Source organism: Suricata suricatta, chromosome 9 (assembly GCF_006229205.1).
Source record: "Suricata suricatta isolate VVHF042 chromosome 9, meerkat_22Aug2017_6uvM2_HiC, whole genome shotgun sequence".
NCBI lineage: Eukaryota > Metazoa > Chordata > Mammalia > Carnivora > Herpestidae > Suricata > Suricata suricatta.
The window spans coordinates 81,267,893-81,282,165 of NC_043708.1; the positions used below are offsets into that span (position 1 = coordinate 81,267,893).

The window sequence follows — 14,273 nt, forward strand, 5'->3', positions numbered from 1 at the left end:
GTGTAGCAATATAACAGAAATATATAAATTATCGTGGAAGTAGTCATATAAGAGTCATATTTTAAACAAGTCAAACCATTGAGTTCATACGGAGGGGACAAATAAGTCAGTATTCCCTGGTGCTTCCCCCAAGATTCATGACTTCCAGTAATTTGGGAACTAATGATTATAATTCCCAAAGCACTCATTTTCAGATGAATAAAGTCAGTTCCAGAAAAATGACCTGAGATCAAGACCAAGACCCAGGTCATGTCTTCTATGTATGAAGTTGAACTTAAGATCAATCTATGAAGACAGGCTAGGATTAAAGTACTTCTTAATGAATGGCAACATAGCCCTTACACAGAAATAATCAGATGTAGTTCTCTTAGTTTTCCTTTACATTTTTCATCCTTTTAAAGAAACCCAGAATTACAAATAAACCAGTAGATGCTACTGTCATTCATTCAGACAACAAATATTTACTGAATACCTTCTAGGACCAAGGACTGTGCCAGATCACAGTGAGCAGGCTTGGACCACAAGAGTTACATATACAACTAGAGACAAGTTTTAAGCCAATTCTTGCATATACTTTTAAGATTATCTTGCGTTTTCATGTTCCTGCCACATGATTTTATTTTCTAGAAAATTTGAGGGAAAAGGATGGCATTATACTGATAAGCAAACTTTATAGTCCTTCAAATCAAGTTGCTAATCTCTTTTCTTCATGACTAAGATAAAGAGTGCAACTAGAAATTCATTTAGGCCAGTGTTATTCAAATTGCAGGTCACACCTATTACTGGTCATGAAATCAGTTTATTGGATCAGACTACTTTATAGAAATAAATAGGCTCACTCCACATGGATCCAGTGTGTTGTTGAAGTCTGTGAGCCCGAGTTTAGGCTAGCCGGGCCTAAATTCGGAATAAAGCCCTTTGCTTTTGCATGCGTTAAAAAAAAAAAAATAAAATAAAAAAATAAATAAATAAATAAAAGGAATAGTACAGATGAGAAAATATTATAATATAGGATGCCTGGCTGCTCAGTCTGAAGAGCAGGCAACTCAAATTGCAAATATGGCATAGAGGTACTAAATCTCAATGTAAAATAAACTTTTATTCTGTTCGTTAAAAAATAATAAAAGAAAAAGTGATATCAGGATGCTCTCAAGGGTTGTTCTTTCTTGATAAAGTCATTTGATTGCTGAAGGTCTGTTTCCTGGACTACAAAATGAGGATGTTTGTATACAGCTGAAGTGACTAAGTAATGACATATCAACAGTAAACATGAGTATCAGTGAAGGAACTATTTTGAAATAAGCCGCCTTGTTAATCATTAAGTTGTGCTGGTCCTAGTAGAAATCTGTCCACTATTTGTATTTCGGTAAACACAAGGTTCCTAGAGGCAGGCATGACACTAAAGTATGTCTGCAGGCCTGTTATAAGGCAGGATTCCAAAAGTTCTATACTCTCACTAACACTCTACTAGTTTATCCTTAAATTATATTATCAAGTTAATTATTTCATAATTTTATTTAATTCATAAAAGTCCTCTTAAAATTCTTTTATTTATTTTTGAGAGAGAGAGAAGGGGGCGGGGACAGAGACAGAGACATGGACAGAGAGAGAGGGAGACACAGAATCGGAAGCAGGCTCCAGGCTCCGAGCTGTCAGCACAGACCTTGATGTGGAGCTTGAACAAATTGCAAGATCATAACCCGAGTTGAAGCTGGATGCTTGACCGACTGAGCCACCCAGGTGCCCCCAAAGCTCTCTTTTATAGTTAATACATATATGGCAAATAAAAAAGTTAAAATGTTTGGAAACATATTTTCTTACAGATATGAGATGATGTAAACGGACGCTTGATACCTTATAGCCAACACGAAAATAACCACAACAAGGCTGCAAATAAAAACTGAGTGAGCTTTCCAGGGCTGTACTAATCGCTACAGAAAAGTTCCTTCCCACTTCTGGCCCTGAGAAGATGACTCTTTTGGTTATTCTTAAAGTAAGTCCAGACCCTGAGCAAGGGGTGGGAACAGGGGAAGGGGAATGAGACAGGGAGGGAGGTAGAAAGCAGTTGGGAACTGCAATATAAGGAAGGACAGAGGCAAAGGGACACCTGGGTGGCTTAGTCAGTTATATGTCTGACTCTTGATTTTGGCTCGGGTCATGATCTCACAACTCGTGAGCTCAAGCCCCACGTCAGGCTCTGTGCTGAGAGCAAGGAGCCTGCTTGGGATTCTCTCTCTCCTTCTCTCTCTGCCCTCCCCTGCTTACTCTCTCTCTCAAAAATAAATATTTTTTAAAAAAAAGGGTAGAGGCAAAAAGATGGGTCATTTCCATAGTCTGGATAGAGGTATAAGTCCCCAGATATGGTAATGACTTACAAAAGGGACCATTTCTAGAAAAAAAAACTGAAGGAAATCTAGGTAAAAATAAGTCAGCAGCAAAACTTAGAGAAATGTAATGGTAGAAGACAAGTTTTTTTGGATATTAACTATGTACTGAGAAGATTCCTTAAAAAGAAAAACCCAGAAGATGTCTTTTAATGATAAGGCTGATGGGAAGTTTCTGACTGTATTCAATATCATTTTAGCACATTGTAATGGAAAAATAAGTATTACAGAAACCTTGGGTTGTTAAAAAAATTACTGTTCATTCTAGATGACAGTATTGGATCATCTAAAACTGCTGAGAAGTTCCTTTCAACTTAATAAATCTAGTATTGATAATGTGAATTAATGTTTTGGGGACTCTGACGAAACAGAAGAAAACAGAATCCCTGAAGCATCATGATGGTTTGGGTGCCCTCTAGGGGGCTGAAAAAGAATTTCAATTCAGGGTTTCTGCTGGAATATGCCTTAGAGACCAGGCTTCTTTCCGGTGGTCTGTGAAGGACCCTATGAAATCATGTAGCAGAGATATGCTCAGGTCTCACTCCTATTCTTGTTTAATGACCCACTGAGGCTACTTTGCACCAAAATACCCAGAGAGCTGGACATGCAGTCTGACCGACTGCAGTGAAGACTTGCTGAATGAAAAAGAGCCAGGATGAAAGACAACTCTGGAACTCTACAATACTCTGACCAAGAAAAATTGATGCTATACTTACTTTTTTCTCATGGTTTCCAAAGGGTCACCCCGAGTGATCAGATAATGGGGTGGGGGAATCTATCTGGTAAACGTCATGGGGTAGGAGGAAGGGAAGCAAAGGCCAAGGCACTCCAGAGCAGAGACCTTGTGAATGGCTTCTAGGATCATGCACTGATCACATGTTCTGAATGTTGCCCAGTCAGGACATCCTGGCTAAACAGTCTTTAGTCTCAGTCAGACTCTTTCCTGGAAGGATCCCTCATAAATAAATCTTGTATGAAGGGAATGTAAATGGCTTTTTATAGGAGTTCTTGTTTACTCTGGCTGACCTTTGAGCCACAGGGCTCTCTAGTTGAAACTCCATTTTTTTCTTTTGATGTCGTTTCATTAATAATAATGAAAATATTTGGCAAGGCAGACTTCTTCGTTTTTCAAAAACACCTGTCTTTTTCTCTATATTGGGCTACCTTGGCCACTCAAATTTACAAGTTGAGAATTTTTTCCCATTTGGAGGGGTCTGCCGTGATAAGCTTCTCATCAGCTTTGGACTCCATATACAAGAAAGAGGGGATTATGTTCTAGCCGCAATCCAACTCTGTCATCTGTCTAGCTCATAATGTAGGCAGGGAAAGAGAGATTTGTCTGTTTCATTTTGCCTAATATTAGATGCAGATGTTAAAATGATGGTTACTCAAATGTTGCATCTAAATAAAACTCACTGCTCCCTAGTGACTCACAGTTGTAGGGTTTAGAAGTTCAAATAAGGTTCCCCAAGAAAACTGTGTATTTACTAAGCAGATCTAATTTAATGGTGAAAATACCATTCTTTTAGAGCTAAGGTTTCCAAAACTATCACGTGATACTGAGATTGTCTAAACAACTGTCCACCAAAATCAAATAACAAATAAAAGATTTTAGAAGTAATAAATTAGATACATCTACTGATTTTTTCCATCAGAACGTCATTGTAAAATATACTGATCTTGGGATCTCATGTTCAAAATGGGTCAACTAGAAGAAGAGCTGTACCCTTACAACTCAGAAGACTAAATGATTACATGTTAATATACTACAGCTCTGGTTGACTCTAAATCAGAACTCCATACGAAGCAATTTGACAATCTGCAAAGTGTTAAATGTTCACATGCCTTTACGCTCAGTAATTTCCCTTTTTCGAATTACTATTAAGGAAACTAAAATGGTGACAAAGCTTTGTAAACAAAAATATTCACTCAACATTTTAATAACAGAAATACAGTATAAATATCCAGTATAATGGAGTATTAGTCACTGAAATTTATTACAAACATTTCTTAAGTGACAGGTAAAGATGTTTATGATATAATGCTAAGGGGAAGAAATCAGGAAACACAATCATATCTACAATATGGTATCGCTATGTGAACATAAACATACACATATTAAAGACTAGAGGTATATACCTAATAGTTGAAGCTCGTTGGTTGGAGTAGGCAAGGACAAAGTAAAATATGTTTCATTTGATTTCAGAATCAAGAAAAGATGGAAGATTAGCTGGTAAAAATTTTTTCTAGGGCAGGGCGTAACAATATGATGGGGTTGAGAGGCATTACAGTTGACCTTTGAACAACGCAAGGGGTTTAGGGGTTCCAACCTCCTGGCACAGTAAAAAATCTGGGAGTAATTTTTGACTCCCCCTAAAATTAACTACAAATAGCATACTGTTGACTGGAAGCTAACCAATAATATAAGCAGTTGATCAATACATATTTTCTATGTTATGTGTATTATATATCATAATCTCACAATAAAGTAAGGTAGAAAAAGAAGTGTTATTAAGAAAATCATAAGGTAGAGAAAATACATTTATGGTAGTGTTTTATACGCAATTCAAACCCATGTTATGAGAGAGTCAACTGTACTATGGATATACATGTCTCAAATAATCAATTTAAGAATATGCCCATAGCTTCTGCTAGGTAAGAAAGTGAAACAGGTCTGAAGCAGGTCTTCTTCTCCATTGTTGGTCAAACAGCCACTTGAATTCAGATGTGTAATTTCAACTTAGAAGTTATTTATTGGCATGAGTACAGACTATAAACCAAAGGAGGGTTTATCTTATCTGTGCTTCATTATAAAGGATCATACAATAGCAAAATTTATCAGAGGGCACTCTATGTTGAACTATGAATTTGTTTGATGCTAAACTGCTTTACATTTGAAGTAAATCATGCCTTAAAAGTGAAATGAAAGAAATTAAAAGTAGTAACCTAAATACAAATGGCTATGTGCCTAATTTTCTTCCTAAGAAATCAAAGTTAAATATTAACAGACTACACAATTAAAGTCCAGAAATGCACAACTTTTGTGATTTACAGCAGCATATTAAGATCGACTCTATTCTTTAGTTATCCAGGTCTAGGGAAGAAAATGTAAGGGTGGAGTTGAGCAGCTCTGTTAATAGCTAGTGGAGCTTCGCTTTCTCCTTGGAGGGAGCAGTAACCAGACTCTTGCTTATTAGATGAGAACCTTCACTTAGGATAATTATGGCTCTGTAAACCATCAGCATCCAGCGGGCAGTATTTGAAATTTCACAGGCTCATTATCAGGTGGGAGAAGTACTGTAACTGAGAGCTGCCAGCTGAAGAGACTGTGCACCACTGTAATTTCTCATACTGTACTGTATTACTACAGTGCTAGAGGGAATGCAGGGAAAAGGAAGGTATTTTTCTTTAAATTTACACAGAAGAGGTACGCAAAACAAAGTAAAAATCAACTATAAGTTACTACCCAGAGATAGCCATTGTTAACATTTAGGAATACAGCGTTGTAGACTTCTTTCTACATATACATTTTCCACATAAAGGAGGATATTGGATTACACTCAGAAATCATTTTTTTTTATTGTCCAAAGAAAAGGCGCTGATTTGCTAAGAAGGTATATTTGAATAAAAGAATGATAAAGTATTCATTTTTTTTCTCTCCCACACACATAAATCTGAACCACTCTAAACAGATCTAGCTACCTCTTAAAATGGCAGAAACCATATTATGATTGCTTTAACAACCTGAGATGTGCTGACATTTCCTTTAAACTCATCATCTTAAGAAACAGGAAAATCAAACAAGAATTTCTGTAATTCCCATTAATATTACCTGTTCTGAAAATCAGCAACCATGTCTCGCCTCTCTGAGATCTTGGATGAACCATCAAGCCTCATGTAGGTATGCTTCTTATAAACCATGTATTCCTGGCAATCAGAGTAAAAAAATATAAGTCTGATGCAAATTACTGTATTCTAATTCCCACAACATCTACCTACCTACCTACCACCTCATCCATATTGGGGGCAAGTCATTATATCCAGAATGAGAGGCTAATCTTAAAAGCACAAGAATTTAATTTGTAAATGAATTTACTGACAAGATGTAAAAATCGAGGGTAATATGAAGATTAGAGCCACCCTCAATTTCAATTTGGAAACTACTCTTATTCCAGCAGATTTCAGTAGGTTTCATGAAAACAAACAAAATAAAATTTCTAAACAAAAATGGCCTTTTGGTCAACAACCAGATGTTTCTCACAGCTATGGAATATCCAGTTTTCTTTCCAAAAGTAATACTCACGCCAGTGCTTTTCTCCCCAACATTACCTCTGCTGACCACTATCCTTGAATTTACAGCCTAAGTTTCCTTCTCCCAGCAGAGCATGCATCATTGGTAAGGGAGCCCTAACTAACTAAGCCTCAGAGTGAACAGAAGACAAGGTAACTTTCCCTGGCAGAGAATGTTCTTAACATCATCTAGAAGAGGAATTACAACTTCTAAGAACAGAGAAGAAACTTCAAGAGATGCAATGGAGAGAACATATCACCATTCTTAGAAGCTGTACTTCCTCTTACAGATGATATCCAAATGAGCAATGATTTCCTTTCTTCACCCCTAATAATATGGATTACACTTCAGAAAGTCCATCTTTGGAGGAATCATTATCAAAAACTCAACACAGTTGCCTATTTATAAGAAACACCATGAAACAATGATCAGTTCTGAAATAACATTTCCCTATGAAAAAGACTAGTTATTTCTACATTTGGGAGATGTCTGTATTAATAAATTTTCTATGGTCAAATGTCCTTTTATTGTAAATATTCTCATAGGTAGCTCATATCCTGTCTGGCTGTAGCAACACAAGGTTGCTACAGTTCAGTGCAGCTGATGCAGTGAATGTGGCAGCCTACTCTTAGAGCAAGCGAACACCAAAAACCCTTTAATGGCTTGGCAGAAGACTGGCTAAGGTACTTATGAGGTGAAGCTGGTCAACAGAGTAGACAAGCTCACTGAGGAATACCTATTCATTGTGCTTTGTATATATTTTTACTATTTCTTTCTGTTTCAAATGGTTCTTCAAAGGCTTTGATAATCAAACAGGGGTAGAATATATTCAAAGAAGAGTTTCAAGTTCATATTTAGTGATATAGGCCAGTTGGGACTGGATTAATGGCAGAAGAGTAGGGGGTGTTTTAGATAAGGAGGGATTCAGGAAAAAAGATGGAAAAATGAGAGCGTGATGATAGTCTTCAGAGGCTCACTATGCCTTGGCAGCTAATACAATCAGGCGATGCTGCCATCCAGAACAAGCAAATAACTAGATTATACAGAGAGATATCCCATAGGTTGGACTTTAACCACAAGGTGGGCTTTCTGCACAGGCACTCTTGCCTCCTGAACCAGAACTTCTAACCTTAGTGAGAGCACTGATAAATGAAATCTTCCTGTGGATCTTACTGTTTACATGAGTTATATATCAAGGTCAGCACAACACCAGAGATATAAATCCTAGACCATATTCAAACCAACATTGATTACAGAGAGCTTGTTACTGAGGTAACAGAAGTGAATGTTTTCCGTTTATTGCTTTAAGCCTTTGCTCTTCCACCCAGGGGAGCAGTGGGATTTCAGGAGGCTTAGATGAGTTTAGAACTGATTTCAGTAAATAGCTTCAAAACAAGTAAATGGACATGGAAAAAGCAGTTAAATGCAGAAAAGAAGAATTGTCTACATCCTTATACCACAGAAAACAGCTAAAAGATAAAGGTGGAGATAAACAAGCAATTGAATATTTCCTTCATTCAAAAATTCTGGCTATATCAAAGCCATTCTAGATATCTAAAATTATAGGTGGTTTAGAAAAGATAATTAATATGGAAAGTAATGCCTAATTTCTTCCAACCACTAATTTCAAGACCTGTGCCCACTTCTATTCTTCGTTCAGTTTTTCTATGATCTTAAAAACATCTAATGACTTAGGATAAAACTGAATTCTATTTTGTTAAATCAAAATACAAATTCTAACAATAAATGGTGTGATAAGTAACTCCCAGCACTTTCAAAAATTTATTTAAAAAATCTATCTCCAAGGCAACTCAGTGGCTCAGTTAGTTGAACAACTAACTCTTGATCTTAGCTCAAATCTTCATCTAACAGTTGTGAGTTCAAGCCCCACACTGGGCTCCATGCTGTGCATGAAGCCTACTTGAAAAAAAAAAAACTACGTCCAAAAAATATATGTATGTATATATCTATTTTCAATTAACAATCTCTGTATCAAAATATTTTCTTTTTCTTTTTTAATTTGAGAGAGAGAGCACGTGAGCAGAGGACAGGGGCAGAAGAAGAGAGAGAAAGAGAATCTCAAGGAGGCTCCATGCAAAGCCCGACATGGAGCTTGATCCCATGACCCTGCAATCATGACCTGACCCTAGGATCACGATCTAAGCCGAAATCAAGAGATGGACGCTCAACCGATTGAGCCACCTAGGCTCCCATCAAAATGTTTTCTAAGATCCATCTTAAACATTCCCAGTCATGCCCCAACTCTTTGCACTTCATTCATGCCCATGTCCCAGGGCCACTGCTGGCTGATTTCCACTTGAGTGACTTTACTATGGTTTGTAGGAACTATGTCATGCTTAGCACTCCTGTGCATTAAAGAGGGTTGTGGGACAGAAAGACCAACCATTATCCAGTCCTTCCTTACACATGGTACTCTGTAGACACCAAGGATATTTCTCACTCAAGTCTCTTTTGGTATTTAGGAAAGACTTAGAAAATGATCCACCAAAATGATTAGATTTCCTAGAGCTTGTAAATCAATTGTTTTTGTTCCACTTAAAGAAGAAAAGAGAGAAAAGAAACCATATATAGGCCTTCTTCCTCTTCCAGAGGTCTCATAATTTAGTATCCTCCTTTATAAACAAATACGAATATTTGTACTCTCAAGTGGATTCTTCTGGATTGATAACTACTAACCAAAGTAAATTCTAATGCTGATTAAACTAATAAAATAAAAAATATGGCTTTTAACATTTAGGAAGTCTTGAGAGCTACATAGTTCTAGTAGATACTATTTTTAAAAACTACTGAAGAAGCCAAAGGGGTTATGAACAAGATGTACTCTTAGTATTTGAGCAGTGATTCCCAATCAGGATTAAAAATATACTTGCCCAGGGATTCAGACTCTGTAGGTCTGGGTTAGGGCCGGGAGTGCTTAAAAAAAAAAAAAAAAAAAAAAGGCTCCAAACACGAGATAGATAACCTATATCTGCAGCTGAGAACCACCACTACAAAGAGAGGGCAGAACATGGTCCCTTACAATTTTGCTATTGCAGCACGGCCCTCAGAAGAGCAGAACTTGGCAATACCTGAAGTTTGTTAAAAATGCAGAATTGAGCGGGGGTACCTGGGTGGCTCAATTAAGTCTCCGACTCTTGATTTCAGCTCAGGTCATGATTGCATGGTCTGTGAGATCAAGCCCAGTGTCAGGCTCTGCATGGGCAGTGCACAGCCTGCTTGGGATTCTCCCCAAAATACCTTCCTCCTCAAAATAAATACATACACACTAAAAAACAAATAAAAAATGCAGAATTGAGGACGGCGCCTGGGTGGTGCAGTCACTTAAGCATCCAACCAACCTCTTGATTTCAGCTCAGGTCATGATCTCATGATTTGTGAATTTGAGCCCTGCATCCAGCTGACTACATAGTCTGGTTGGGATTCTCTCCCCACTTCTCTCTGCCCCTTTCTCCCCTACCTCTCTCAAAAATATACTTTTAAAAAAATGCAGAATTGAGGGATCCATCCCATAACTAAATCAGAATTTGTATTTTAATATGTATTACTTGGGGCACCTGGGTGGCTCAGGTGGTTAAGCATTCGACTACGGCTTAGGTCATGATCTCACAGTTTTTGAGTTCGAGCCCGACATCAAGCTCTGTGCTGACAGCTCAGAGCCTGGAGCCTGCTTTGGATTCTGTGTCTCTGCCCCTCCCCTGCTTACACTCTGTCTCACTCACTCTCTCAAAAATAAATAAACATTAAAAAAATTTTTCCACATGTATTACCATAAGTACACAAATTTGAGAAATACTGTTGCAGAACATATACTTATACTATCTTAAAAACCCTGGAACTATTTTAACCAAGCAAAATCTTATATGAAAACCCAATATAAAGTAGACTAAAAGCATTATTATTCTGGTTGATGAAGAAGGGGAAGTCCAGGGCTCCCAACTGCTTCATCTCTATCTAGGTCTTCTGTCCTCTACCTGACTCTACCAGTCTGAAAACCACTCTTAGAATACAAACTGAGAAGATAGGTCAGTTCTGGATCATATCTATAAAGCCACATTTAAATCAGGAGCTGCATAGGTATCAGCATAACTCAAAATAGCTTCAGCAAGTACCTCTCACTCCTTTAAAGTATACTAAATAAAAGCAAACTTTCACACACCCAAAGATGTATCACAAAGGGACTAGGTTCATCCTTAAGTAGTAGTGGTAATGATGATGACTAGCATTTACAGAGCATTTACTAAGTGATAATCACTATTCTGTGTATTTTACTTGGTTTTGCGTATCTAATCCTTACTACAGTAGCCTTTAAGGTAGGTGTTATTATGGTCCCTCCCATTTTACAGATGTTAAGTCTCTAAAGTTACACAGGCAGTGGGTAATAGAACTCAAGTTAATTGGTGCTAGAGTGTCTAGCTTTAACCCCAGTCTTGCTTCAGCAAGAATAGAAGCTCACCAGCAGTAGGGGAAAAAAGGTGGTGGTGGTGATGTGTTGGGGAGAAGCCATATAAGGCTCTTCTTCTTTTTTTTAAGTTTTTGTTTGTTTTGTTTTTGCTTTTTTTTTTGAGAGAGAGAGAGAGGGAAAGCCTCTCAGCAGAGAGCCTGACACAGGGCTTAATTCTAGGAACTGTGAGTTCGTGACCTGAACTGAAACAAAAAGTAGGACACTTAACCAACTGAGCCACTCATGTGCCCCTATATGGTTCTTTAACGTGTTATCCATAACCTCCATCCATTATCACCATAAAGAAAGGATAATTGGGCATATGAAAAACTAAAGGCAAATGTTTATATATACCTAACATGAACCTTCCATTCTGAGTCTTTTCTATTCCAAAGTTGCCTCTGCTGTTCATTTCACTTTCCCAAAACAATCTGGGGGAAAGACTCGGTATGATCCACAAACCTAAAGACCTGGTGTAACTTTATTTTCCTTTCCATCTTTGGGGCATATCACCAGCAAAAAATAAGGCTCATTTCAATGTCTATTACAACCTCCCTGTTGTCCAAGCAAATTGCAAAATGAGTCAAATACGGTAGCATCCTTCCCTTATCTAATACAAAGAGTCCTCTGGAGCAAGACCTAATCACAAGGCACACATAGGCCCACCATAATCACCTTCATAATATTTGTGTTATTCCCTTTTCCTCTATACCATATGATCCAGTCACACTGAGCTAATCCCCCCAAATGTCTTGTACCTTCCCAACTCTGTGCCTCTGTACATATGGCTTCCTGAGTTTGGAATGTCCTTTTCCCTGACGTTGAAAATCTATTTAAGTTCGGTTCAGATGTCACTATATACGTGAACCCTTCTTCAAGGGACCCAGTTAGAAATAAATGTATCCCTTTTGCTATCTTCTGCTCTCTTTACGCTTCATTTTGGGCACCGGTTTCAGAGTACACTTGATAGTTGTGTGTGTGGTATATGTGGTATATATCCTCCACTAGATACATTCCTTGAAGTCAAAGACCACACTTAACTTATATTCACATCTGCTTAGCACTATGCCTTACTCATAGTCAGCATGGAAAAGAAATGAATGAAACAGAATAAATACAGTGTGGTTGTACGCTGACATATTTCCTTCTATCATTCCTAAAACCTAATGATAATGCTAGTTAACAGTAATCCCAATTTGCTTTTCATTCCATGGGACAGCTTCATAATACCCAGTTTCCCCATCTGTTAAGAATCGCAGCTCCCAAATGTAACTTGGGATTTCTAAGAGAAGCCAGCTTATAAATGATAGAACATCTGTTCTTGCTGGCTGGGCAACCTAGTGTCGCAAATGTCGTCATTACCTATAGATTATCTGGATTTAATACTGTATTGCATTATTTTAATGTATTGGTGCAGTTCAAGATTTGTCTGGGTTACAGTACTTAATAATCATACCACATACAGCACCAACTGGCTGACCCTTTCCAAGTACTTTTGTACTGCATAGAAAATACTGAAGCTTATTTCCTTAAAGTACAGACTCACTTGCTTGATGTAAAAGGAATGAATCTCAAATGAGAGGACTCAGAGATGATGTAAGTCATCTGAAGTGAGTTAAAAGCTCTACAACTATTAGGACATGTTGCCCGGGGGGCAGGGGGTGGGGTGGGGTGGGGTGGTGGGGGCAGGGGAGTTTCCAAACTAGGGTAAAAATAGTGGTGGTAGGAAAAGTTTTGTTTGACATCCAGTTGGATGCTATCATCCTAACTGCACAGGGGCCATGTCTGTTTCCTCAAAGCCCTCACCAGCAAAGATCCTACAAGTGATTCAGTAAATATAAAAGAAATCCATAACACAATAGTTAGTGATCTAGAATATTCTCCACTATCCACAGCTTTGACTTCTGCCTGTGGCACACTAAAAATTCCTGGCCCTGGAAGTTTAGCAGCTTGCTTTTTTATCCCCTATCCAGGAATGGTATTTGGATGCCATAGGAAAGAATAAAACATTTCTGAATACAGAATTCTATTTGGAATAAGATCTGATATATTCACAAGAAAATTAAAGTCAGATTTTTGCCCTAGAGAAAGTAGTCTATCAATCACCTCAAAACATACTGAGCAAAGAGTGCCCAGAACTAGTATTTCTCACAAAATGGAAACCTGGTCATACAGAAGGATGTGGAATTTTACTGTCTTTTCGTTTTCTGAGTCCTAGAAACAGTCAAAAAGACAGCTAAGGCTAAGGCACAGAACAAAAACTCCAAAAAGGCTATTGGATGAAAGAGATGCTGATGTGCTCCACAGTTACACAACAGAGTTTCAATGCTCCCATATGAGTTTCTAACTCCTGCTCTACTGGAAGCTTTTCTTTCCTTCTTTGATATTTAAGGTATAACATGCCATGGTAAAAAGAGAATCCTGGCGGGGGTGGGGGTGGGGGTGGGGGGTGGGTTTAAATCTAAAACTAACTAGGGCGCCTGGGTGGCTCAATTGGTTAAGTGTCCAGCTTTGGCTTAGGTCATGATCTCACAGTTAGTGGGTTTGAGCCCCGCGTCGGGCTCTGACAGCTAGCTTAGAGCCTGGTGCTCTGCTTCAGATTCTCTATCTCCCTCTCTCTCTGACCCTCCCCTGCTCGCACTGTCTCTCTCTGTCTCTCAAAAATAAATAAAATACACTAAAAAAAAAAAATCTAAAACTAACCAAACAAAACCCACAATATATTGAGAATAAAGTAGCAAGGCAAGGGTCAAGGTACTTATGTCAAAGAAAAGGTCAAGTGTACTCAAGGGAAAGCATTTGAAGGGCCTTTCTGTATCACGATCCTCAGGGTTCACGTCCCAGATCAGACTTTAAAGCTGATACCAGGCTATGGGGCAACTAGATGATTCAGTTGGTTAAGTTTAAGCAACCAACTTCAGATCAGGTCATGATCTCATGGTTCATGGGTTCAAACCTGCATTGGACTCTGCGGTGATGGTGCAGAGCCAACTTGAGATTCTTTCTTTACCCCTCCTCCATTCGCATTCTCTCAAAATAAATAAATAAGCTTAAAAAAATAAATGTTTACAGTGAAACCCTCTTTTTCTTTAAATGTTTATTTTTGAGAGAAAGAGAGAGTGTGAGTGGGGGAGGG

The 14,273-nt window shown here is 38.1% G+C and overlaps 1 protein-coding gene across 2 annotated transcripts in view; it reads right to left on the reverse strand.

Annotated features, from left to right (window-relative positions):
* The window catches only part of INO80 (INO80 complex ATPase subunit), a 138,445-nt gene that overhangs the window by 16,354 nt on the left and 107,818 nt on the right, over positions 1-14,273 (reverse strand). For both annotated transcript variants that reach the window (XM_029951238.1, XM_029951237.1), the window contains exon 28: positions 6,217-6,311. In XM_029951238.1, coding sequence (XP_029807098.1) covers positions 6,217-6,311 — 95 coding nt within the window. The remainder of the gene's footprint in view (positions 1-6,216; positions 6,312-14,273) is intronic.